General features: G+C 35.9%; 1 protein-coding gene across 1 annotated transcript; it reads left to right on the top strand.

The window, feature by feature from the left end:
• Positions 1–628: 628 nt before the first annotated feature.
• tmem184a (transmembrane protein 184a) lies at positions 629–26,160 on the top strand. The gene is made up of 9 exons (XM_073838755.1): positions 629–1,045; positions 2,630–2,884; positions 11,501–11,666; positions 13,067–13,157; positions 14,851–14,926; positions 15,955–16,046; positions 17,232–17,401; positions 17,535–17,732; positions 24,634–26,160. The coding sequence occupies exons 2-9, from the start codon at positions 2,630–2,632 to the stop codon at positions 24,867–24,869; spliced, it is 1,284 nt and encodes a 427-aa protein (XP_073694856.1). The 5' UTR covers positions 629–1,045; the 3' UTR covers positions 24,870–26,160.
• The last annotated feature ends 580 nt before the right edge of the window (positions 26,161–26,740 follow it).

Here is a 26,740-nt window from a genome sequence, read left to right as displayed (position 1 = left end):
AGCTTTCTGATCCTGCATAGACAGCAATGTAACTGAAATGTTCTCAGGCCCAGAAAGGTAGTGGACATCATTGAAATATTGATAATGGCTGATGCGAAGGAGAAGAAAAGTTGAATAAAGTTTTTACTTTTTATTTTATTTATTTATTTGTAGCTTCATAAAATTACAGTTAAACCACTGATCAACAACATATTTCAATGACGTCCTTACTATCTTTCTGGCCTTTGAACATGTCAGTTGCTTGAGGTCTATGCAGGGTCAGAAAGCTCTCGATTCATCAAAAATATCATAATTGGTGTTCCGAAGATGAACAAAGGATTTACGGGTTTGGAATGACATGAGGATGAGTAATTACATACTTTCATTTCTGGGTCAACCATCCCTTTAAGGTAATCTCTTTATTCCCTTCTTTTGTCTCAAAGTGATCAGTTTTAGCTAAATTTATTCTATACTATTTATATAAGTAAACACAGTTTTGTTACAGTTTTTTTTTTCAGATATCTATAAGTGCATTAATTGAGACTGCACGTGTGCAGCAATGATACAGTAGCTTTGTTCAACAGGTGCTCGTCCCTGCCTGTCATATCACGTGACCAAAGACTAAAGTCGCAAGGTCACATGACCTGGGTGTGCTGTTGTGTTGCGAAGTAAATACACCTGCCCTAATTTGAGACGGAAGGACGGACTTGTTGGTCTGGAATTTGGAAAAAGCCTTTAGGAAAATAATCGTGTACGGTTTTCGTCGCTTCGGGATTTTTTATAACGATTAATTCGATTCCGGACTGTTTCCACCGAGCTGACCGACGTCCATCAGACCTGTCAATAGTTAAACGAGGAAGTGAGCGCTTGGCTCATCGGTGTCGTCTCACGGGCCGTGTCTACCTATGGCTAAATATCGTATATTGATCTTTCTTTAGTCACTTTATGTATGTAATCTATTTATTCTTTTAGTCCCAGTGCGATGTTTAGAGGAAAGTGACGTTTATGATAAAATAATTCGAGTTTCATCGCAATAAACTCTCACAGGTGTTGACACTGTATCAGGGTAAGTGTTTCATAAAATATCTATAAACAGGTTTTGGCTTTTGTTTCAGTAATAGGTTTGATTGTAATGATTGCTAGGCTGTTTTTTAATCTCCTTGTGTAAAAAGAGCATATTTTATTGAAAAATACTAACATATGCTTAAATTATGTGTTTTGACATTGCGTTTACTTTTACAAAAATCAACATGTCAGACATGGTTTCTGGCAAAATATATGACCCTGGACCACAAAACCAGTCCTAAGTAGCTTGGGTATATTTGTAGCAACACATTAATACATTGTATGGGTCAAAATGTTCGATTTTAGATTTTTTCTCTCTCATTTTTTTTTCATATTTTCATTAGGATATTAAAAAAAGATCATGTTCCATGAAGATATTTTGTAAACTTTCTATTGTATAATATGAATTGCTAAGAACTTCATTTAGACAACTTATCTCAATATTTTGACATTTCTCAATATTTAGATTTTTTGCACCCTCAGATTCCAAATTTTCAAATAGTTGTTGTATCTCTGAGAATGTTGTCCTGTTGTAACCATACGTCATTGGAAAGCGCATTTATTCAGCTTTTAGATGATGTATAAATCAAAATATTGACCCTTATGACTGGTTTTGTGGTCAAGGGTCACATATTATAGTAAAAGCTGTTTTGATAACTATAAAACCATCACAAATTGACGTAAGATGTTCTTCAAACTGCTTAAAAAGACTGTAGATCAGTTTACAAAGGAAATAACTAGTAATTGTGGTTGTCATGTTAAATATGTTTTGTTAAATATAAACTGAATACATATATAAGTCTTTGTTGTCATTGAAAGAGAAATAGTACAATTGATGGAAAAAAGTGGTTGCTTTTTTTATCGAATTATATACACTACTGTTCAAGGTTTCAGTAAGAATTGGTTAAAAGTGACACCAAAGACATGTAATGTTACAAAAGATTTATATTTCAAATAAATGTTGTTCTTCTGAAATCTGGAGTAAAAATGTAAAACAGCAAGTGTTTTTTCATTAATAATAATAATAATAATTAAAAAAGCACCATATCAGCATAGTAGAATGATTTGAAGGATCTGAGCAATAGTGTATAGCCAAAGGTGTAAATGAAAGATAATATAATATAATATAATATAACATAATATGTGACCCAGGACCACAAAACTAGTCATCAGGGGAGATTCGTTTAAGCTAAATAAATAAGCTTTCCATAAATGTATGGTTTGTTAGGATAGGACAGTATTTGCCCGAGATACAACTATTTGAAAATCAGGAATCTGAGGGTGCAAAAAAATCTGAAATATTGAGAAAATCGCCTTTAAAGTTGTCCAAATGAAGTTCCTGTCAATGCATATTACTAACCAAAAATTAAGTTTTGATATATTTACGATAGGAAATTGACAAACTATCTTCATGGAACATGAACTTTACTTAAAATCCTAATGATTTGTAGTATAAAATTAAAATTGTTCATTTTTATGTAATGTTGGCTACTGCTACAAGTATAGTCTTGCTACTTACGACTGGTTTTGTGATCCAGGGTCATAAATATTATATAATATAATAAAAGATCTATTTTTTCCACAGATGAATGAGTCCGGAACTACTTTGACAAATTTCAGCACACTGTCAGTGGGTTCAGATAAAAACCTGGATAATTCAGTCCCTTTGTCATCATTCTCTATGCTGTCAAATAAAACCGACATGTCTAACGTGACTGTGATCAGAACAAGTAACGGGAGTGAAATAGTTGCAGACGACCATCTCTTCCTCAACACCCCCACGGCCCAAGCCTTGTCAGGGATTTTCGTTTGGTCTGCGCTCCTCCTCACCTGTCATCAGGTAGGCTAATTTAGAGGAACTAAATGTCACTAATGGGTTTGAGGACAAGTAATTCATAGTAATCTTTTTACACCCAGGCAATCACACATCCAGCACAACTTATTTAGCAACAAGAAAGCATCACTGCTGCTTTTAAACCAGCATGAGGTATATAGCAAGTATACGCCATGAGGTGAAAAACAAATCTCAGCTTTAAATGGACTGGTTCTGCAGCTCAGGGAAAGCTCTAATAGCTGTGGTTCATTCAGTGCACAGGCAAATAAAAGCAAATAACCTAGGCAGAGAAAACATGAGCTGTACCATGCTGTCTCCTCCCTCATACCTGGCCACAGGCTCATTATCATTTGCAGATCTTGATAATACTACAGTATGTCATTTTAAAAGGTTACTCTATGCCACATAGTCATTAAAGATTGTGGTAATAACTAATCCTCCACTCCCTGCCTCCTCTGGTTATCGATCATCAGGGATCAATAAATACCTGCATGTTTGTTCTGGACCGTCAGCCGTGTTTTCTTTGCTCTAAATGATTCGTTTAGTGTGCTGTTACCGTCCTTGACCAATCAGAGTTAGCTACGAGCAGAGTGGTACCTGTTTCCAGAGCTGATAAGAGTGCTGTGCAAACACATAATATGGTTTTAGTGTACTTTGGTGATCTAATGCGAGGGTACATAATATGTGTGCCTTGATGTCCCATCTGCAATGTGCACTACAGGAACCCTTTTAAAGGAAATGATTGTCTCTATGACAAGATGACTCTGTGACAATGGGTCTGTTTAACTCTTTCTTTGTGTGTGTGAAGTGTAGTGATTGACAGTATTTCAAGAAGTTGTTAGTGTTTTAATGTTTGCTATTAATATGTCTCATATGCTAACAGTGCAGGTTTGGATACACTCAAGTTTTTCTTGAAATTAGTGTTAAATAAATTGGACCCATCTACACTACTATTCAAAAGTTTAGGGTCGGTTAAATATTTTATTGTTTTTTGGGGGTGGAAAAGACTCTTATAGTATGCTCTGTTTATTTATTATTGTATTATTGTAAACTTTTTTAAAAGCATCCAAATTGGATACTATGAAGTTGTTTGAGAAAATGTAGGAAAATAAATTTGAAGAAATTAAAATGTAAGTGTTCATTTAACCCTCCTGTTACCCTAAAATCCGCTAACACCTTTTTCCCACTGGGGTCAATTTGACCCCAAATTTAAAACCTCTAGAATATGATATTTTTTTGCTAAAAGGTTAGTGTCAGGTAATTGATGTCTTTGTTGACTACTTAACAACACTCTGAAACACCCCCCAACTTTCACTGTCAAAAACCTGTGACAAAATCTCACTGACAGAAAACCTTTGCGTAGAGGCCATTTTCGATTGAGAGAGCAATTCAACTGACAGTGGTTCTCGCAATACTACAGGTATGGTTGTGTTAGTTTTATTTTTTTTTTTTATTATACTTAACATATAAAATTATAGTGCATATTATAAAATCATAGCATGTTATAGTGACCTCAATATCACCCAAAACAAATGTGTGTAAATTTTTTATATTTCTTATGTTTTATACAGCTAAAAGAACCTGGGGTCAAATTGACCCCAAAGAACACCGATGTAACAAAAATGTGTACAGGGCATTGAACAAATAATATCATGTTAGTTTTATGTTTACCAAGTTTTCCCCATTAAATTAGGAAAAGTCATTCAATCTCAAGCAAAAAAAAAAAAAAGTCAATTATATATGTACATACGTTAAACATTGAATGGGGTCAAATTGACCCCAAGGATAACAGGAGGGTTAAAGGGATAGTTCATCCAAAAATCTAAATTCTGCCATTAGTTACTCACCCTCATGTCGTTCCAAACCCGTAAGACCTTCGTTCATCTTCAGAACACAAATAAAGATATTTTTGATGAAATCTGAGAGCTTCCGTAGACCTAGAAATGTATGAATAATGTCCACTACTACTAAAATAGTGTTTGTGCCAAAATAAAATAAAAAGTAATGACTTTATTCAATAATTTATTTTCTTCCTTGTAAGTCTTTGACTTGCGTTCATGAGAGTACCACAATGCATGTGCACTATAAAAAATAAATAGTTGAGAAAACGTAAAAAAAAGGCAACTTGGTGCAGTAAGTCTTTAGAGTTCTCTCAACAATATTTTTTTAGTTCTTCTCAGTAATGATACTTTGTTTAGCCAACATAAATTTGTTTGCTTATTTAATAGAAAAAATTAACAATTACTGTCCTGAGGTAATGTTTTTTTTTCTGTTTCCTCGATGAAAAAAGAATGTGTAAAAAGTCACCACATTATCAATTTTATTTACAAATGACAAACAGTGAATTGTTATAGAAACCTTAATGGATAACTTAGTCTAATATGTAGACAACATAATCTTGTAAGATGCTTTACAAACAAAGACTATGTTATCCAGGAAGCGGTTGGACATGGATGTGGTTGAACATACTCTAGACCTCAAAACTAAAAACACAACCCTTAATAAACAATTAATTAACAATAATGACAAAACAACACCAAAAAAGTCAAATGAAGTCTGATGTAAAAAGTAAAAAGTCACCACATTATCAATTTTATGTTTATTTACAAATGACAAACAGTGAATTGTTATAGAAACCTTAATGGATAACTTAGTCTAATATGTAGACAACATAGTCTTTGTTTGTAAAGCATCTTACAAGACTAAGATAGGAAGCGGGTGAACATGGAAGTGGTTGAACATACTCTAGGCCTCAAAACTAGACATACAAAGAACGGTGGCAATCAACAAATGTTATTTAAGATGAGCTCTTACACCACAGAACAACAAATAACTAACAATAATGACAAAACAACACCAAAAAATCAAATGAAACAGCAAAACAATCCTATAACAGTAGCTTCATAATTTTTTCATGCTGCAATGAACAATATGAAATTATTTGTTCAGACAACTGACTAGTTGGGACAACATTTGGGGTCATTTTGTTGGTCTGACAGTTTTTTTTTTGTAGTTTCAAGAAATAGCATCTTTTAGTATACGTTTTTGAGACTCAAAATGTTTCGTGAACTGGAAAACATGCAGTTGCATTTTTCACAACGTGTGCATCATCTGCTTGAAGAGGATTGTGTGTTGAAGACTGACATGGAAAAGTAGAAATTGTCAAATAAATTAGTTATTGTTCTTTTCTTTGCACACAAAGAGTATTCTCGTAGCTTCATAATGTTATAGCTGAACCACTGATGTCACATGAACTATTTTAACAATGTTCTTACTACTTTCTGGGCCTTGAATGTAAGTTTCGTCTATGCAGAGCTCTCGGATTTCATCAAAAACATCTTAATTTGTGTTTCAAAGATTAACAAAAGTCTTACAGGTTTGAAAATTTTCATTAACTTCTTCATTTGTGCTATTTGCTTGATAGTCATAGTTTTGATGACTATACCAAGTTTCTAAAATGTGGAAAATAGTCCAATTAAAGTGAGTAAGTGTGTCCGAACTGTTGACTGGTAGTGTATGCTCACAGGTTTGAAGCAGAAACTAAAGCGTGAGCAATATTTGTGTGCCCAACCTTTGTTTATAGAGGAAGTTCTTTTGTGCTTTATGAAAGACCATCAGTCACTAACCTTTACACCAGCTGTATCAATAAAAAAGAGAGATAAGGAGAGCTTATTAGACACTGGACTGTTAATAAGTCTTCTTGCAAAGGTTTCTTTATAGATATAAACATGCTGAGCAGTTCTAATTTGCTAGGGTATTTTCCTGTCCTTTATATTTCGCCGTTCATTACAGCTAAAAGCACACATCATACCTGAATATCAATTTCTGTGGCATATGAATAAGTTCGCCGTGTTGCCTACAGCAAGATGAAAAAGGCTGGTAGTGGACGAGTTTTGTGTAAAAGTAATTGTCAGGTGAAGTGCCAGCGCTATATGAATATACCCATCTTGCGTGTCGAATTACCAATTATATTTGCCCACATTGTTCGGTTTCAGAAAGGCCGAAATCTAATTTTCCCTGCTCTTGCCGGTATATTTTGAATCCCTTTTCATTGCAGCCCATATGACCCATGAAGAAATTTAATATAGAATATGTTTCTCAAGCATCTGTTATGTAATTGGACTACTGGGATCGTACTGATGGAGAGCAGAGGTCAGAAAAGGTATTTCTTCAGCTCTGAATTGCAGCGCCCGCAGTGTGCCCGGAGGACTATGATTTGATTGCCTCCAAAGCGTCTTGTGTGCCATACAAAAGCCAATACCTCTGAGAAGCTGACAGTTTTGAAGCGGCCAAACAACGTCGCGATGCTACATGGAGCCTGGAAATGAGTCCCTGTGTAGTGGTGTTCCTCTTCAAGTCATAATCAAGTCAAAACAGTCTGGTTTGTGTCCCTCAGCCTAGCAGCCAAACGTCTCATCTACCGCCACCTCATCCACGGCTTCGCAAACAGACGCCTGCGGAGGGTTGCGCGAGGCAACATATGTAAATCCTGAGGAGATTAAAGGAGCCCTCAGGATTGTTTTAGTATTTCACTGGCTTTCTCGGTTTCGCTACAAAAGATTCTCCCGGCGGAGCTTTTCTTTTGCGCTCCGCATACTAAAGGCAGAAATTGAGATTGCGTTCCTAAAACACCCTGTTCTGAAGTTCCTGATTTGCCTGCAAAACTTTCCCATCAGTGCCAGGGCTATCAAAGGAGTCTTTGAAGACCAGCTATTTAGAACATAAGCACCTTCTGGGCCAAACCTTCTTAAGTGAATTGTTATATATTGCACCGACAAGGCGCCAACAGCACTCTTGGGTCGGCCTTTTCTCAGCTCTCTAGTTTTTACAAGCTTCACGGTCTTAAACTTGGTGGTACACCTTGTGGTTCACCGGGCACCTCGTAGCTCCACCGGCGGTTCCTCTCTGCTTCAGACAGGTTGTAATTAGCTTTGACTGCATTTCTGCGACAGCCAGCAGACAGTCAATGGCCAGGGCCATTATTGTGAGCGCGGCTCTCTCTCACTGTCAGCTCTGCGTTATGGAGTCTGGGAGACTATGAACTTATTTCCCCTGCAGGCTAGGTGAAATGGAGGACATCAGTTCAGAGAGCAACTCCCCTTGCTTTTTCAAGAGCCCACAGATACATCAAGCCTCCACTCGTGGAATGAAGGACTCAAATAATCTGATTTCAAATGATTGAGTGTCCAAGAGTTTAAAGAACCCAGCGAATATTGAGCCCCCTCAGTAATAATGTGAAGTTCAAAGGGACTGTAAGGACATGCACATGCCTCAAAAACTCCATGGTGTTTTTCAAATATAGATTATAAAACTGGTAGTGCCAAACTTTAAAACTATAAAGCCAGTAAATACATATGCGACAAAGTCGTTTGTGAAAGTTTTTTTTTTTTTATCAAATGTAAGTTCATGTCCCAGTCATATTTTTTTGGTTGAATAAACATTACTTATATTATCAGAAAAAGTTCTATTTTATATTTTTACATTAATAATGTTATCAATATTCAGTATATTAAAGCCAAGTATAAATCTGATCAAGTTAGTGTTTTCAAGCATTTTATTCCAGAATAATAACTCAAGGCTGTAACAATTTAAACAATACATTTTATTTGTGAACTTATGTTCAGCTATTCCTTTTAATAGTTCATTTTTGAATCATTAATCATCAGAGCTTGTTAAATATTGTTCGCAGACATAGAGATTTACTTTAAATTTCACCAAGCTTACTCACTAAAAACTTCTACAGATTATGTTTTCAAGCCATTTTGAGTTTTTTGATGTAACAAAGTGGTTATATCTAAGTGTGTGGGTTGTTTACTTAGGTTTTTTTAATTAGTCTTCCAATTAACACCATTATGTTGTGTATTAGTTTATTAAGATTCGCAAACGTGGATTGTGCAGGAACACGAGGCGGGATTTATTGCATTAATCAATCACAGGCGATCATAACCAGGCATATCTAATCATATCGTGATGGAGGCATATCAAAGTATGACTGAATTGACATGATTGGAGTGTTTTTTTTTTATTGTTTACCATTTACTTGCCAATCTTTATGTTGACATGAGAATCCCCAAACATTTGAGACTTAAAAACCTTCAAGTTTATAAATGACCAACTTCTAAAAACAAGTTTATAGTTGGCTTTGTAAAGAAGCCGCTGCTGTGATGCTGTACAAATGCTTCCAGTGTGAATATTCTCACAAATCTAGAGCTGCAGTGACAATGTAGTTATGTTGATGTTTAGTTTAGTTTATTTGTTAACAGAGGCAATGAACATTAATAAACATGGCTGTAAATGTGCCAGAATTAGGCTATTTTCATCTGTTGACCCTTGACAGAGTGTTAAAAAATCACCCTAAAAACAAAAACAGAGCATCTTACTTACATATACACACCTACAAAGAAAAAGGAGTAAAAATTGAAATACTGAAAAAATACAAATACACAATTGCACAATAAAAATCTGTAAAACACAAAAATGTATCAATGTTATCTAGACAAAAATAAAATATGAGGAAAAGGAGAGAGAGAATCTGACACAAAGCTTAAAATTGTGGTGCAATACCAACGTAAAGCATGCTGCCATTGGACTCTGGAGCAGTAGAAACCTGTTCTGTTGAGTGATGAATCTGTTTGGCAGACTGACGGGTGAATCTGGGTTTGCTGGGTGCCAAGAGAACATTACCTGAATTACCTGTGCCAACTGTACTGTTTGGTGGAGGAGGGTTAATGGAATGGGGCCATTTTCTTAGGGATTGGGCTAGACCTCTTACTTCCAGTGAAGAGAAATCCTAATGTTTCAGCATACCAAGATATTTTGGACAATACTATCATTCCAACTTTGTGGGAACAGTTGGGGGAAGGCCCTTTTCTATTCCAGCATGACTCCAGTGCTCAAAGTAAAGTCCAAAATGACATAGTTAGATGAGTTTGGTGTGGAAGAACTTAACTGGCTCTCACAGAGTCCTGACATCAACTGGAACAGAGATTATGAGCCAGGCCTTCTTGTTCAACATCACAGCCTGACCGCACAAATGCTGTGGATGGATGAGCAAAGATTCCCACATAAACACTCCAAAATCACATTAGGTGGTGGTATTGAACCGTAACACTAATTACTACCCATCATAACCTGAGAAAAAAAGATGACGACACTGTTTGTAGCTAGAAAATGTGTGTATTGTGTCTTCGCAGACACAAAAATGAATCTCTGCCATTAATTACTCGCCCTCATGTTTTTCTAAACCCGTTAGACCTTATGGGCTCATCTTCAGAACACAAATAAAGATATTTTTGATGAAATCCAAGAGCTTTCTGAGCCTTCATAGACCGCAACGCAACTGACACGTTCAAGGCCCAGAAAGGTAGTAAGGACTTTGTTTAAAATAGTCCATGGGACATCAGTGGTTCAACCTTAATTTCATCAAGCTATGAGAATACTTTTTGTTCACAAGGAAAACAAAAATATTTTATTCAACAATTTCTTCTCCTCTGTGTCAGTCTTCAGTGTGCGTTGAATAAATTGTTGAATAAAGTTGTTATTTTTGTTCAGTAGTTCAGTCTATACAAGGTCAGAAAGCTCTCGGATTTCATCAAAAATATCGTAATTCGTGTTAGAAACATAAAGGTCTTACAGCTTTGGGACGACATAAAGCTGAGTAAATAATGACAGAATTTTCATTTTGAGTGAACTATTTAGGAGCTTTTAAAGAAGAAGTTCACTTCTAGAACAAAAGATAATTTACGCACTCTTTTGTCATCCAAGATGTTCATGTCTTTATTTCCTATAGTCTAAGGAAATTGTTTTTTACGGAAAACATTTCAGGACTTCTCTCCACATAGTGGACTTATATGGTTCCCGTGAGATTAATCTTACAAAATGCAGTTTAAATGCAGCTTCAAATGGCTCTTAAAGAAGGGTCCTATCTAGAGAAACTATTGGTTATTTTCTAAAAAAAATGTTTTGACAATTTAAATACTTTAACTCAGTGTTTACAAAGTGAATATGCAAAGATCAAATGGCCTTTACAAAACAATTAAAACGGCAGTGTATGGCGATTTTGACGTTTTTGAAGAGAAAACGAGATGGGAGTTTTTCGACATACCCTAACTGTCTTGAACCGCAGTACACAGAGTACGCACAGAGCTAGACATGATGAGCGTTTGAGGTTAAAAAGTATATAAAGTAATTGGTTTTTAGAAAATAACCAATCGTTTCACTAGATAAGAGCCTTTTTCCTTGGCTGGGATGTTTAGAGCCCTTTGAAGTGATGTTAAAAGTTATATAATTGATAATATCCTGTCAGAGTTAGTATAGTTAAACATTGCTTTGTTTGATTTGTTCTGTTAGCTGTCCACAAACTGTTGAAGATGTTTATAGGGACCTGTTTACTGTAATTTTACGTCACTGGTAGTACTGCATACAAGTTCCTGTTTGTCCACCTCACTTTTCCTCATTACAAGTGTATGATAATAATCCAGTGATACTTTTCTTTCCACCTTTTGATCTGCTTTGCAAGGTGTTGCTCAATTGCACACTTTAATCATTTGCATTTTACTGTTTTTGCAATATATGTCTCACAGCTCATTTTTGTCTTGCTTAACCAAATCTTTGTCTTTGTAGATATACCTGCACCTACGGTCATACACGGTCCCAAACGAGCAGCGCTACATCATTCGCATCCTTTTCATCGTCCCCATCTATGCTTTCGACTCCTGGCTCAGCCTGCTGTTCATCAGTAATGACCAGTATTATGTGTATTTCGACTCTGTTCGTGACTGTTATGAAGGTACAGTAAATCTGAGCTGCTCTCTGCCCTTACATTCTCTCCTGCCCCTCTGGGCATAATATTATTCACCCCAAATATCACACTGGTGGAATGACATGTGCTTTTATTTGGAAGTCTGGCCTGCAGTGAGGGAGGAGAGCCTGCTTTACAGACGTGGTGTGGAAGGTTTCATAGAGGGGAAACCGATACATGTTCATTGTAACTGAACAAACCAGTTTGTCATGTTGTAGCCAGAAAGGAGGACGGCCAGATGTCTCTGTTATCATCTTTTTAGGCCTATCCCACTACTCCTAGACAATGATGATTTGAAACACAGTTTTTCCTGTGATATTTAAGTTACATGGGGACATTCCAGAGTGGGGGTTTAATATAAATAAGTCTGTTTTGAAGTTTAGATTGATTATGATGTAGTTTTTAAATGTTCTTGAAAGAGTTATCTTATTCTCACCAAGGTTGCTTTTATTTGATAAAACTGTGAATTATTATCACAGTTTAAAATAACTTCTTTTCAATTTAGCATATTATATTAAAATTTAATTTATTCCTGTGATGTTAAAGCTGAATTTCCAGCAGCATTACTCCAGTCTTCAGTGTCACATGCTCCTTAAGAAATCATTCTAATATGCTGTTTCACTGCTTAAGAAACATTTCTTATCTTAATATTTTACGAAAATCATACTTTTTTCGCAGTATTGCTTGATATAGAAACTTCCAAAGAACATTTATTTGAAATACAAATCATTATAAAAGACTTTACGTCACTTTTGGTCTATTTAATGCAATAAAAGCTTTTAATTTCTTCAGTATAATAGTAGTAGTAGTTTATATTATAAAATGTAATTTCAAAGATGTTAAGTCTTAATGTCTTAGCACACTGAGTCTGAAATGTTCGCATGCTAAAAAATAAATACAATCTCACGTTGTCAATTACGTTTACACACTGCTTCCGTAACCTTCGTCCTGCATGGAAAAATTCAGATCAGGTTCAATTTTCTGCATTTTTCGCATCCGTAGCAAGCATTGTCAAAGGTGTTTTGACAATTCTGGGACACCAGACATTCTGTGCTCGACAGATTTTGACAAATACGGAAAAAAGCACAAGAAAATGTCTGGCTCTGTGTGCAAGGACCTTTTAGTCATAGAGAACATCAGTGAAATCCTACCACAAGTAAAAGTTGTACACACTGAGAGACAATGAGATCTAACCATCTAATCTGTCTTTAAATAGACCTCTCAGGGTAAGATGGATTTCCTGGACACAAACAACTTTGTTTATTTAATGGTCATGCCAAACATGTTTTGTCTGCATATTTAAAACTCTCACTGCAAATTCAGAAAAAATGTTAGGCTCTCATGTATGATTGACTTACGTTGGCTATTTTTTTCTTTTATCATTCTAGCATTTGTGATATACAACTTCCTGAGTCTATCTTTTGAGTACCTTGGAGGAGAAAGCGCCATCATGTCGGAAATAAGAGGAAAGCCCATTCAGTAAGTTTTTACAGGAAAAAAAATATTTTTTTACAGTTGAGGTTAATTAACTTAGTGAGCACTGTTTTAAGTCATAAGTGTGCTTCCTATATAAAGGCTGCTCAAAAATGTAAGCTATTTAATTATGCTTAATATTTATGCTGCCACTCTTTTCCTAATTTTGGCCAAATTCTAAAGCAGCATTGCATATATCCAAAAGTCCCACAAAATATATAGTGAAGAGAAAAAGTACACTACCAGACAAAAGTTTCTGAACAGTAAAAATAATAATTAATATATATTGAAATATTTTTACTGTTTAAACTGTTTTCTATTTAAATATATATTTTAAAATGCAATTTATTCCAGTGATCAAAGCTAAATTTTTAGCATCAATACTCCAGTCTTCAGTGTCACATTATCCTTCAGAATTTATTCTAATATGTGACCCTGGACCACAAAACCAGTCTTAAGTCGCTGGGGTATATTTGTAGCAATAGCCAAAAATACATTGTATGGGTCAAAATTATTGATTTTTCTTTTATGCCAAAAATCATTTAGAAATTAAGTAAAGATCATGTTCCATGAAGATTTTTTGTAAAATTCCTACTATAAATATATCAAAATGTAATTTTTGATTAGTAATATGCATTGTTAAGAACTTAATTTGGAAAACTTTAAAGGTGATTTTCTCAGTATTTTGATTTGTTTGCAACCTCAGATTCCAGATTTTCAAATAGATGTATCTCGGCCAAATATTGTCTTATCCTAACAAACCATATATCAATAAAAAGCTTATTTATTGAGCTTTCATATTATGTATACATCTCAGTTTTGTAAAATTTAACCTTATGACTGGTTTTGTGGTCCAGGGTCACATATGCTGTTATGCTGTTCAATAAACATTTTTTTATTATTATTATCATTACTATTTAAGATAGTTGAATACATTTTATTTTTCAGGGTCCTTTAAAGAATGGAAACAATTTTGTAACATTGTACACTATGCCATTCAAAAGCTTGGATTCATTATCATTTATTATTATTATTATTATTATTATTATTATTATTATTATTTAGTAAGAAATTATAGGAATTATTTATAGATTATTTAGCTAGGATGCTTTAAATCAAAATTGAAAAGAAAGACATTTATAATGTTACAAAAGATTTCTATTTCAGATAAATGCTGTTCTTCTGAACTTTCTATTCATCAAAGAAACCTGGAAAAATCTACTTCAGTTTTTTTTAACAAAATAATAATAATAAATGTTTTTGCACAGCAAATCAGAATATTAGAATGATTTTTAAAGGATCATGTGACTGAAATAATGATGCTAAAATTCAACTTTGAAATCACAGGAATAAATTGCATTTTAAAGTATGCTCAAATAGAATTTAAAATAGTCATTTAAAAAGTACATATATTTCAAAATTGTGCTGTTTTGTTGTACTTTGGATAAAATAAATGCAGGCTTGGTGAGCAAAAGAGACTTCTTTAAAAAAAACAACAACAATAAAAATCTTAAAACAACATGTTGGACAGTGCTGGCAAAAATGCTAAAGCTCTGACAACATTTTTTGTTTTTGTGATTTTCTATTTTTGTGCAAAATAACTATGTCTGGCTATATTTTAAGAGATTATTTCATCCATCAAACTATACTCGGGAACAGCATCGCCTTTCAAATGCTCCTTTTCATTTGCCTTTAACAGGTCAAGTTGCCTATACGGGACGTGCTGTTTGGTAGGAATGAGTTACTCCATTGGCTTCCTGAGATTCTGCAAGCAGGTTTGTTCCTGTTTTTCTTTCAAATCCATAATCATTCCTTCACAGCAACATTTTTCATAACAGTTCTTCGTTTTATCTTTTTGAAAATCCTAAAATATTCAGCTTATTTTCAGTGGAGTCCAAAAGTGTGAGACCAAGTTGAAAATCTGAGATGTAAAATCTGGAACATTTTAAGATTAAGTCTCATATCCCATTCTGTTTTGAGTACAAATGGCTGTGTAAATTAGCTAATAAGAGGGTCTGAATATCTGTGACTTTCTCCTTTAAAGAAAGTCTCTTCAACTTTTATCTACCCTTTCTACCTGAATTGTCATGAAGTGGCAGCTGTTATCTTTGTACCATTGTCTTTCCTGAGGAGCTCCAGTGGTTAAAGTAGGATTAAAAACAGTAGGAAGCAGGTGCAAGTCACTCGATAATAAACGCAAAAAATAGCTATTGCCGCCAGCCTGATGCTGTCTGCGCAGCAGCTGAGGAACCCGCTCGCACTTTGAGAATAATACTGATGGAAATTGGATTTGAGAGCCCCGTCCCCAAAAAGACTGAAAAGGATGTGAATTGAACTTTTTTTTTTAATAGCAAGCGGATTTCAAAACACATAAATCTCTCTGACCGGATGCCTACATGTGGGATTTTTCAAAGCATCACCTTGCGATACACCAGACTGTAGCGGAGACAATTCGTGCTTTGATTATTTCGTGACGGCTTTTCACAAAGACAGCTTCGATTTAAAACTTGAACTCCATGTTGATGATTCAAGCAGTCGATTCTGACTTGCATGTAGCGAGGTTGGGGGAAAATTCTCCTTTGTGCCATTCTCAATGTGTGGATTTGTCAGTCATGTCAAACTTTGTGTCAATTACGTAATAAATGAGCACTTTCTGTCAAAAATAAGCATGCAACATTACCATGCCTTTGAAAATGGTAAAACTGGAAGTTCTCGATCACTCAAACTATATTACAGGCCCATGTTGACTAAAAGAAACCATCCCCATTACTCATCTGCTTCTGTTACTAATGTCATCTTCTAGGCCACACTTCAGTTCTGTGTCGTGAAGCCCATCATGGCTGTCATCACCATCCTTCTGCAGGCTTTTGGCAAATATCATGATGGAGATTTTAAGTGAGCCACCCTGTCATTCATTACTTTTCATCTTACAGTTGAGGTCAAAAGCTTACATCGCCTTTTCAGTCTGCAAAATGTTAATTATTTTATCAAAATAAGAGGGATCATACAAAATGCATGTTATTGTTTATTTAGTACTGACTTGAATAAGATATTTCACATAAAATATGTTTACATCTAGTCCACAAGAGAAAATAATAGTTAAATTTATAAAAATGACCCTGTTCAAAAGTTTACATGCCCTTGATTCTTAATACTGTGTTGTTACCTGAATGATCCACAGCTGTGTTTTTTTGTTTTTGTTTTTGTTTAGTAATAGTTGTTCATGAGTCCCTGAACAGTTAAACTCCCTGCTGTTCTTCAAAAAAATCCTTCTGGTCCCACAAATTCTTTGGTTTTCCATCAGTTTTGTGTATTTGAACCCTTTCCAACAATGACTCTATGATTTTGAGATCCATCTTTTCACACTGAGGACAACTGAGGGACTCATATGCAACTATTACAGAAGGTTCAAATGCTCACTGATGCTCCAGAAGGAAAAACAATGCATTAACAGTTGGGGGGTGAAAATGTTTGAAAAGAATGAATTTTTGCCTAAATGTCATATTTTTTCATTTAGTACTGCCCTTCGGAGGCTACAGAAGATACTAACATGTTTCCCAGAAGACAAAATAAGTTAAATTTACCCTGATCTATAAATTCAAAAAGTTTTCATGGCTCCTAATGCATGGTTTTTCCTTCTGGAGCATCAGTGAGAGTTTGAACTTTCTGTAATAGTTGTATATGAGTCCCTCAGTTGTCCTCAGTGTGAAAAGATGGATCTCAAAACATACAGTCATTGCTGGAAAGGGTTCAAATACACCAAAGAAATTTGAAGAAAACCAAAGAGTTTGTGGGACCTAAAGGATTTTTCTAAAGAACTGAAGGCAGTTTAACTGTTCAGGACAAACAAGTGACTCATGAACAACTATCACTAAAAAAACAAGCAAACAAACAAATAAAAAACAGCTTTGGATCATTCAGCTAACAACACAAGTATTAAGTATAAAGGGGATGTAAACTTGTACTCTTATTTTGGTAAAATAATTAAGGGAGATGTAAACTTTTGACATCAACTGTATCAATATACTGTATATCATATGGCCTTTTTGAATGAACTATGTTTTGTGTCTTTTCATATAGTGTAAATGGAGGTTACCTTTACATCACCATCATCTACAACTTCTCTGTCAGTTTGGCTCTCTATGCCCTCTTTCTCTTCTACTTCGCCACCAGTGACCTTCTGAGACCTTTTGAGCCTGTGCTCAAATTCCTCACCATCAAATCTGTCATCTTCCTCTCCTTCTGGCAAGGTTGGTTGAACATGCATTATACGTTTAGTATTCATCTCAAGCTGTTAATTGACAATGAGACATTTTCTTTGAATATTGTTGTGTATTCCAAAAGTTTCTCACTGCAATTTTTTTTGGTTTGTCTTTCTCTTAGGTATGGTATTGGCCATTCTGGAGCGATGTGGTGTGATCCCAGAAGCTTTGTTCATCGATGGTAATGAAGTGGCGGCTGGTACAGTGGCAGCTGGTTGGCAGAACTTCATCATCTGCATTGAAATGTTCTTCGCCGCCATCGCCCTCCGCTACGCCTTCACCTCCAGTGTGTACCGCGAGAAGAAGAGCGAAGCACCAGGTTAGATGCTTATAAATCTGACACTTCAGAAAAACAAAGCTGAACTTTTTAACTTGTTGTTTAGAGGATCTTAGAAACATGCCACAGCAAGCTTTTATAGGGAAACTGGAAGTTTTCTTCCTCTGGAGGGTTATGACTCACAGTTCAGAGGACTGCTGGAAAGCTCCACTCATAACACAGATCATCAAAATAGCTTGTGTGTACTGAGAAACTCAGACCTGTGGCAGGTCGAATGATGCCATTTCACTTGAAAAATTAGGAAACAAAATCTTCAGCAGGTGCTTTCCTGCTGCAAAACTTTCTTTTGGGAATTTCAATTGCAACATAATGAGGTCAAATGACAATTTAAAGGAGTAGTTCACCTAAAAATTACAATTCTGACATTCGCCGTTATGTTGTTTGTTTGCATTTGGGGTGTCGTGATATCAGATTTCCACAACACAATTATTGTGGCTTAAAGAATTCATGATAACAGTATCATCGCATATATCTGTAGAAATTTTGGAGGAAAAAAATATCAGTCAAATTCATGGTTTGTTTTTATTGTTTTTTTTTTCCACTGAAAATCACACTCAGAAGAGTTGACTTTGAGAGAATGACACTCAAAAGAGTATGTAACCTGTTCTGACATGATTTTGTCTGGCAGTAATAGCTACACACTGTTGTCATTAACTACTTTGTACATTTATTGTCAGTGGAAACAAGTGTTAAAGGGATAGTTTGGCCAAAAAGTAAAATTATGTCCTTAACTGCTCATTCCAAACCTGTAAGACCTTTGTTCATCTTTGGATCACAAATTAAGATATTTTGATGAAATCCAAGAGCTTTTTGACTCTGCATAGACAGGAACACAACTGACATGTTTAAGGCCCATAAAGGTAATAAGGACATTGTTAAAATAGTCCATGTGATATCTGTGGTTCAACTGTAATGTTATGAAGCTAAACAGTTTTTATGAACAAATAAAACTAAAATAATGACTTTATTCAACAATTTCTTCTCTTTAATGTCAGTCTGACTGGGCCTTGAATGTGTCAGTTGTGTTGCTGTCTGTTCAGGGTCAGAAAGCTCTCAAATTTCATCAAAAATATCTTAATTTGTGTTCTCACGAGTTTGGAATGACAGGACCGTAAGCAATTAATGACAGAATTTTTGGTTGAACTATCCCTTTAAGGTACAATACTAACATCTAGTATGCTGGAGTGTCAACCAGACAAACCATTAGTTACTGCCACTGCAATATTTCTGATATTAATTTCGTTTTAATATCACACATACAGTCATCATCACACAGTCATCATCAACTACTGTATATCACAACACCCCTAGAGAAAGTTTGAAGAATGTTTTCACAGCTCGTTCCAATACAGAAGCAGGGGCCATCAGTAAAGGCCTGTTCACACCAAGGACGATAACTATAAAATGATGATAAAGATATAGTTTTAAAAATCGTTCTCAGTATTAAATAATGGCAGAGTCCGCATCACTGCTATAACGATAAAGGCATAGAGAAACGATATCATTGGAATCACTTTATTATTGTTATTTATTATTGATGTGAACGGGCCTTAAAACTTTAAAAAGGACCAAAAAATATATCCATAAAAGTAGTCCATATCGCTAGTGTGTTATATTTTAAGTCTTCTCCAACTGTACAGTTGTTTTGTGCAACAAACCAACTAAAATGTAAGTTGTTATTTGCTAAAAACTAAAAACTCTCTAAATAATGATTAGGACTTGTCATGTGTAAAAGCCCCTTCATTAAAGGAGAGGTTCACTTCCAGAACACAAATGTACAGATAATTTACTCACCCCCTTATCATCCAAGATGTTCATGCCTTTCTTCCTCCATTTTTTTTTTTGAGGAAAACATTTTAGGATATCTGTCCATATAGTGGACTTCTATGGTACCCCCAAGTTTGAACTTCCGAAATGCAGTTTAAATGCGATCCCAGCCAAGAAAGAAGGGTCTTATATAGTGTAACGATCTGTTATTTTCTAAAAAAAATGTACGATTTCTATACTTTTAACCTCAAATGCTCGTCTTGTCTAGCTCTTCGTCAACTCTGTGTATTCCGGTTCAAGACGGTTAGGTTTGGTCAAAAAAACTCCTATGTCATTTTCTCCTCCAACTTCAAAATTGTCCTACATCACTGCAGAAGTACCGACCCAGTGTTTACAAAGTTTCCAAAATGCAATTTCAATGCAGTTTCAAAGGTCAACTCGGGGGCACCATAGAAATTCACTATATGGACAGAAATCCTGAAATATTTCCCTCAAAAAACATCATTTCTTTACTGCCGAAAAAAGAAAGACATGAACTTGATCTTGGATGAGAAGGGGGTGAGTAAATTATGAGTAAATTATGAGTAAATTTTTGTTCAGGAAGTGAACTTCTCCTTAAATGAAGTCACACAGGTTTAGAACAAACACACATCATTGAGTAAATTATGACAGAATTCTCATCTTTAGATGAACTATTCCTTTAACATTACAGACTGAAACATTTATTCTCGCATATCAGACACTTTTACATACTACCTTTAATAGACTGTGCAAAAAGCAGTATGCTAGTACTATATCATTCTGCTACAAAAGCCTCTCCACACTTAACGGATTAGTCATATTCTGCTGCTTGTGCTTTTCAAGGTGGTGAAGAATAGTTCTGTTTCAATTTCCACAAATTTAAGCTGTAATGTCAGTTCAGCTGCTGAATGTTAAAAGCTGCATTAGATGTGTGCTCTGACTTCAAGAGGCCTCCATCAAATATAACTCAATTGTCAGTCAGATATGCACGTTTCAAGCCTTGTGTCGGTTTGAACGTTAATATTCCAGGCACAAGGTCGTCTTCTTTCACAGTAAGCGAAATTGCAGCAGTTGTTGGCATGTATGTGTGAGGAAAACCTACAAGTGTGTTAAGAACTCTTCACCTTACTGGCATATGAAACCACGGTGGTATTTTCCATAGTTTAACACTGAGCTCAACGGGTGAAGTCACTGCTGGTTTCATAACCTTTCAGAGTTGATAAAAGGTCACGACTGTCGTGAAACCTGTTAGGTAGAGCAACCTTTCAGGATGGCCTTTTCTCCCAAGTGGACTAGATGTGAAGAAGCTCAGGACAGTTTGCTGATCCTGAGTTTTCACTCTCCACCCATGGGGGCAGGTCCCAAATGTTCATCCGTTCACACACTACAGTTCTCTATCCGGCAGCTGGAGAACTACAAACACAGTTCAAGATTAGTAGGTCAGAAACTTGCACCCCTCTTGTGGCAGCCTGCCGTCACCTTTGTCCAAGCTCTCATCCATCAGCAACAAGGCAAGATGCGGCTAGCTGGAACTCAACATTTTGCAGTGTATCAGGCTGTACTCTGTAACCTCATTTAATGCATCCACAGCTGAGACAAATCTGGGAACTGTGGGATTGTGTATTTCTTTCCTGGCCTCTCCAGCCTGTAGTAGATAAATGAAGCAGAAGAGTGATTTGGCAACCACGTCCGTGGAGCAAAGCACCGCATTGCTTGTGTTTCCAACCCGGTTTCTATTCTGCGAACAGCTGGGTTGAACCTTGGCGGTGCCCATGGTGATGTGCTCACAAGAGTGAGGATAATAGCAAGACTGCATTGTGTTGAAATGTCACCGGCTGTTAAGAGATTGCATAATCCAGACAAACAAAATAGCTCAGAAATGTGAAGTATGACTGTTATGTTTTTAAGTCACTCTGGACATGTTGTTTATTGTTCATCAAGGTGAATCTTCTCTCCAAGTCTGTTTGTGTACATTAGGTACATTAAGTCTTTCTGTTAAAGGCTTAGTTCACCCAAAAATTCTGTCATTAATTACTCGCTCTCATGTCGTTCCAAACCTGTAAGACCTTCATTTATCTTCAGAACACAAATTGAGAAATTTTTAATGAAATCCGAGAGCTTTCTGATCCTGAATAGACAACAAAACAACTAACACATTTAAGGCCCAGAAAGGTAGTAAAGACATTGTTAAAATATCCTGTGTGACATCAGTGGTTCAACTGTACCGATCAATCCAATCTGGGTTCTATGGCAAAAAGCTGGTACTCTCCTGAACGCGCAGCAAAGACTGACAGAGGAGAAGAAATTGTTTAAGTCGTCGTTTTTTGTTTTCTTTGCGCACAAAAAGTATTCTTTAACAAAGGCTCATTGGAAATATGTGCATCTATATACATTTCTGCAAAACTGAAAAAAACGTACCTATACAGTATGTACAAATCACTCAAGTTTCCAGTTAAACTGCAACAACTTTTATTCCTTTTCACACAAAAATCATTTGCAGAAGAGTTTTGATTAAATACAGCCTAATTTACACATTACTTGCAGAATATTATATTATGGCTTCAAAACAATTTGAACTTCCTGTGTGATTTGAAAACTAGTACTTCTGGATGTTGTCGTCACATACAACTTCATATGCATGATTTTTCTAATTCAGTAGGTTTACTTGGTAGCTCACGTGATCGACGTTGCGATTGAGAACCCCGTGAAACCATGGTTCGACAAATCGGCTCAAATCCGCATAAGAAAGTTAAAATAGCACGGCTGCACCAACAAATGCTTTTTTATATCACTTTTGCATTTGTTAACACTATCGGGTAGGTTTAGGCTTGGGTTTAGTGTAGGGGATGTTTCCAACATGATAGAGCATTAACCTTAAGCGACACTTCCCGGATATTTTAATTCTGAACAGCTGCAATAAGTACCTCAAGCAGTGGAATAAAAATGCAGCAATACGTGTCTGTACCAACGTAATAAAAATGTGCCACAGTCATGTATTGATGTATTGAATGTGTGTTTTAGCACCAGTCTCTGGACATTTCACTTTGAAACTGGCATGAAACTTTCAATTAGGTACGTATTTCAGTACCTGCACCGACCAATTTTGATGCTGCAGAAACATATAGAGGCATGTATTTTCAGTGAGCCTGGGCTGGTATTCTTGTAACTTTATAACCTTACGGTGGTTCAACACTTGATGTCACATGGACTATTTTAATAGTGTCCTTACTACCTTTCTGGGCCTTGAAAGTGTCAGTTGCGTTACTTTATGCAGGTCTTACGGGTTTGAAACGACATGAGGGTGAGTAATTAATGACAGAATTTTTATTTTTGGGTGAACTATTCCTTTAAGTACTTTTGGTTCTTTTTTTGATGGTATGGATCAGACTAGAGGTCTGCGTAGGGTGCGTTTTTCAAATCCTGTTTCAAATTATACTTTGTCTCGCTCCCACCCACACCTTTCATATTTTGTGCTGCTTCCATCCACAAAAGCTCACAGGTAGAGGTCTGTGCAGACTTTCAGTCCCTTTCATATAAGATTCTGATGTTGTCTCACTCCCACCCACAAAAGCTTGCAGGTGGAGGCCTACATGGATTTTAAGCCCCACTCTCATAAGATTCTGTCTCATTCTGACACCATAAGGTATTTGTCCAATTCCTTCCCACACGCAACATTGAAAATATCCAATAACTGTTTGTTTTTGTTATTGAATAGATGGAAAAACACAAGATTCTGTGCCTTAAAAACAAAATACATTTGACTAAATAGATATACAGTTGAGGTCAAGTTTACATACACCTTGTAGAATCTGCAAAATGTTAATTATTTTAGCAAAATAAGAGGGATCATACAAAATGCATGCTATTTTTATTTAGTACTTACCTGAATAACATAGAAGATATTTACATATAGTCCACAAGAGAAAATAATAGTTGAATTTATAAAAATGACCCTGTTCAAAAGATTCTTAATACTGTGTTACCTGAATGATCCACAGCTGTTTTTTTTAATTATTTTTTTTAGTGATAGTTGTTTATGAGTCCCTTGTTTGTCCTGACCAGTTAAACTGCCTGCTGTTAAACTGCCCACAAATTCTTTGGTTTTTAACATATTTTGCTTTCTTAGAAACATGTATTTTCTGTAGTTTCTGAAGGACAGTACTAAATGGAAAAAAATGGAAAAATAAGAAAAATGTACACATCTGTTCAAAAGTTTACACCCCTGGCTTCATAATGCATCGTTTTTCCTTCTGGAGCATCAGTGAGTGTCTAAACCTTCTGTAATAGTTGCACATGAGTCTTTCAGTTGTCCTCGGTGTGAAAAGATGGATCTCAAATACAGTCATTGTTGGAAAGTTTTCAAATACACAAAAATGCTGAAAAACCAAATAATTTTTGGGACCTGGAGGATTTTTCTGAAGAACAGTGGCCACTTTACTGTTCAGGACTAACAATTGACATAAACACCTCTCTAAACAAACAAACAAACAAAAACAAAAAACAACACAATATTCCGAATCAAGTGTATGTACATTTTTGAACGGGTGACATTTTTATAAATTCAGTTATTTTCTCTTGTGGACTATGTAAACATCTTTATGTGAAATATCTTATTCAGGTCTGTACTTAATAAAACATATCATGCATTTTGTATGATCCCTCTTATTTTGGTGAAAATAATGAACATTTTGCAGAATCTACAAGGTGTATGTAAACTTTTGACTTAAACTATATGTATAGTGTGAGTGTCCCACAAGTAATTTTTTTTCTCCATCCACATGCAGATGAATATTTTACCTCCCGATTCAAAACTTAACCCGCACTGGCCAGGTCCCGAAGGAGCACAGACCTTTACATCAGACACAAGCTCAAATGTTGACCTCATTATGTAATTCTGATGTCATGGGTTTTAATAATGAGGCACTGTGTGAATCTGCCTCTTATTTCCTTTGTGTTTTGGTTACATCTTCCTCAAGTTTCATGCCCTTCTAAGATCTGGCAGTACAGAAACATTCAGATTTGCTCATTTTAAGTCTCGGATGTCATCGGAAATATGTCATGTGATATTTGACGCTATAATCTATTGTTTTTGCAGATAACAATGTAGCACCTATGCACAGCATATCCAGTGGCCTGAAGGAGACCATTAACCCTGGAGACATGGTTCAGGATGCAATCCACAACTTCTCTCCAGCATACCAACAATACACCCAGCAATCCACCCAGGAAGTGGTGCAACCCACTGTGAACGGCAAACCAGGTGCCAGCACCTCGAAGAGTTCAAAGAAATCTGATAAAGTCATGCTGATCGACACGGACGACGAGTTCTAGTGCCCTGCCTATCCTGATCTGTCTATTTATTTAATCCGAAACGAATCTGACTGTTTATAACTTTTATGAGGACGCTAATCATGTAAATCACCTCATGATTTAAAAAAAAGAGAGCTCCGGGACAAGAACGTCAAGTAGGGGTTGTTTTGTTTTCCTCGTTGTAGTCCTGGAGCTCATCCTTTCCTAATCCTCTGATGATCCAGCCCTGTAATGGAGAGTCCCCTTCTCGTCTCCAACCCGTTCTGAGGCATGGCCGATAAACATGAGGCACAGGGAGCTGTTCAGATGGAATGAATCAGGGACTGACACTTGAGGGAGCCATTCTTGCATCTGCTCGTTTGAAGTATTTGCTCAGCAGCCCTCTGCTGGGTCTCAGGATGAATTGAACTGGCTTTGGAGATCGCACTTCAAACTGTTGTCTGCTGCTCTTTGAAACCTTTGCATCAATCATGCCACGCGGACAAAGTGGGGGACTGAGAGAGCACCGCCCTCGCTTGATTTGGAGGTTCATTAATTTTCACACCAGGCCTTCAAAGAGCGTGAGATCTGATGCAAAAACGCAAGCCTCAGCCATCATGCCGTATTTTAATTGCAAATCGTTTGTATTCAGCCATTATTCGGTTGGTTAAAGCTTTAACCTGTGACAAGTGTATAATGGCACAGGTGTCACCGGGGTTATGTTAATTTGTTAATGTTAAATTATCTTGTTTAGTTCTCAACGGCTTGCCGTTCAAAGACGGTTCGCCTAAACAGTCCAAGATGAAATGTATTTAGTTAATTATGAAAAGCTATTGAAATATTTACTCTGAGGTAAGTCCTAGTCATTCTTTTCTAAACAAAATTGAAAGTCTTTAAAGCCCTGTCTTTTGAAGTTTCTGAGAATACAGAATCGTTTTCAAAATGTTTGTTGATGTATTAGTGAATCAAATAGTTCATTTGATCATGTTTTGCAAATACTATCATCAAAGATATAGACTTCAAAATGAAGCTACTTATGTTTTGTGATTCAAAGTTGCTCTGGTCACTTTATAGACAAAATAAGTTGGCTTGCTTTGTCTATAAGGTAGCCGTTTATGTCTTCTTTGTTAAATGAATGTTAAGAGGCAGCGTTATGCGAGTATGACTTGTGCCAATGATTGCTGCCTTACACCTGTGGATGAAGGAAGTAATGTGTGTATAGTATATTGTGTGAATTTGAGTATATGTAGACCACTGATGTGATATTTTAGCTACTTGTATCAGTTTTGCTGACAAAATGTGTTCTCATAGGAAATAAATGATGAAAAGGGAATGGACTTGTACAACAGGATTACATGAGAAAAGCTTTATTTAAAAGTACAAAACAAACACTGCAGACTTTGTACAGGAATAATTTACCACCTCAAATTTAGCCAGAATGGAAAAAAAAAACGAATGATTTCATTTGTACATGAGGGTAGTTCATTAACAAGAAAACAAAAGAATGTAAATAAAATAATTTAGATGTTGAAAATAACAAACAAAAACTAAATAAATATCAAAGATCAATGTGATACAAGCAGATTAATGATGAGAATCATGAATATGATTAATCTAAGTCTATTTTATTTGCTGCCTTTCATGGTGTCCGTATTTACAATTGCCATTTTATATCATAGCACAACAATTATGTCTACGAGACCTATCAAACAGGCAAATCTGTTCGACGTGGTTGCACATAGAAATAGGATTTTACAAAACAGCCACACCCATTCATACAGTACTTAAATGATGACAAGCTCAATGTTAAAGGCACTATTTGAACTACAAATAACATGACTACTTTCCCCCAATACCAATACAGTTTCATCTTAACACTGACAAATATAAAGTAATAATTTGGAGCAGCATAC

The sequence above is a fragment of the Garra rufa genome, chromosome 1 (genome assembly GCF_049309525.1).
Source record: "Garra rufa chromosome 1, GarRuf1.0, whole genome shotgun sequence".
NCBI classification, from domain to species: Eukaryota; Metazoa; Chordata; class Actinopteri; order Cypriniformes; family Cyprinidae; genus Garra; species Garra rufa.
This window is presented reverse-complemented; position numbering and strand designations above follow the sequence as displayed.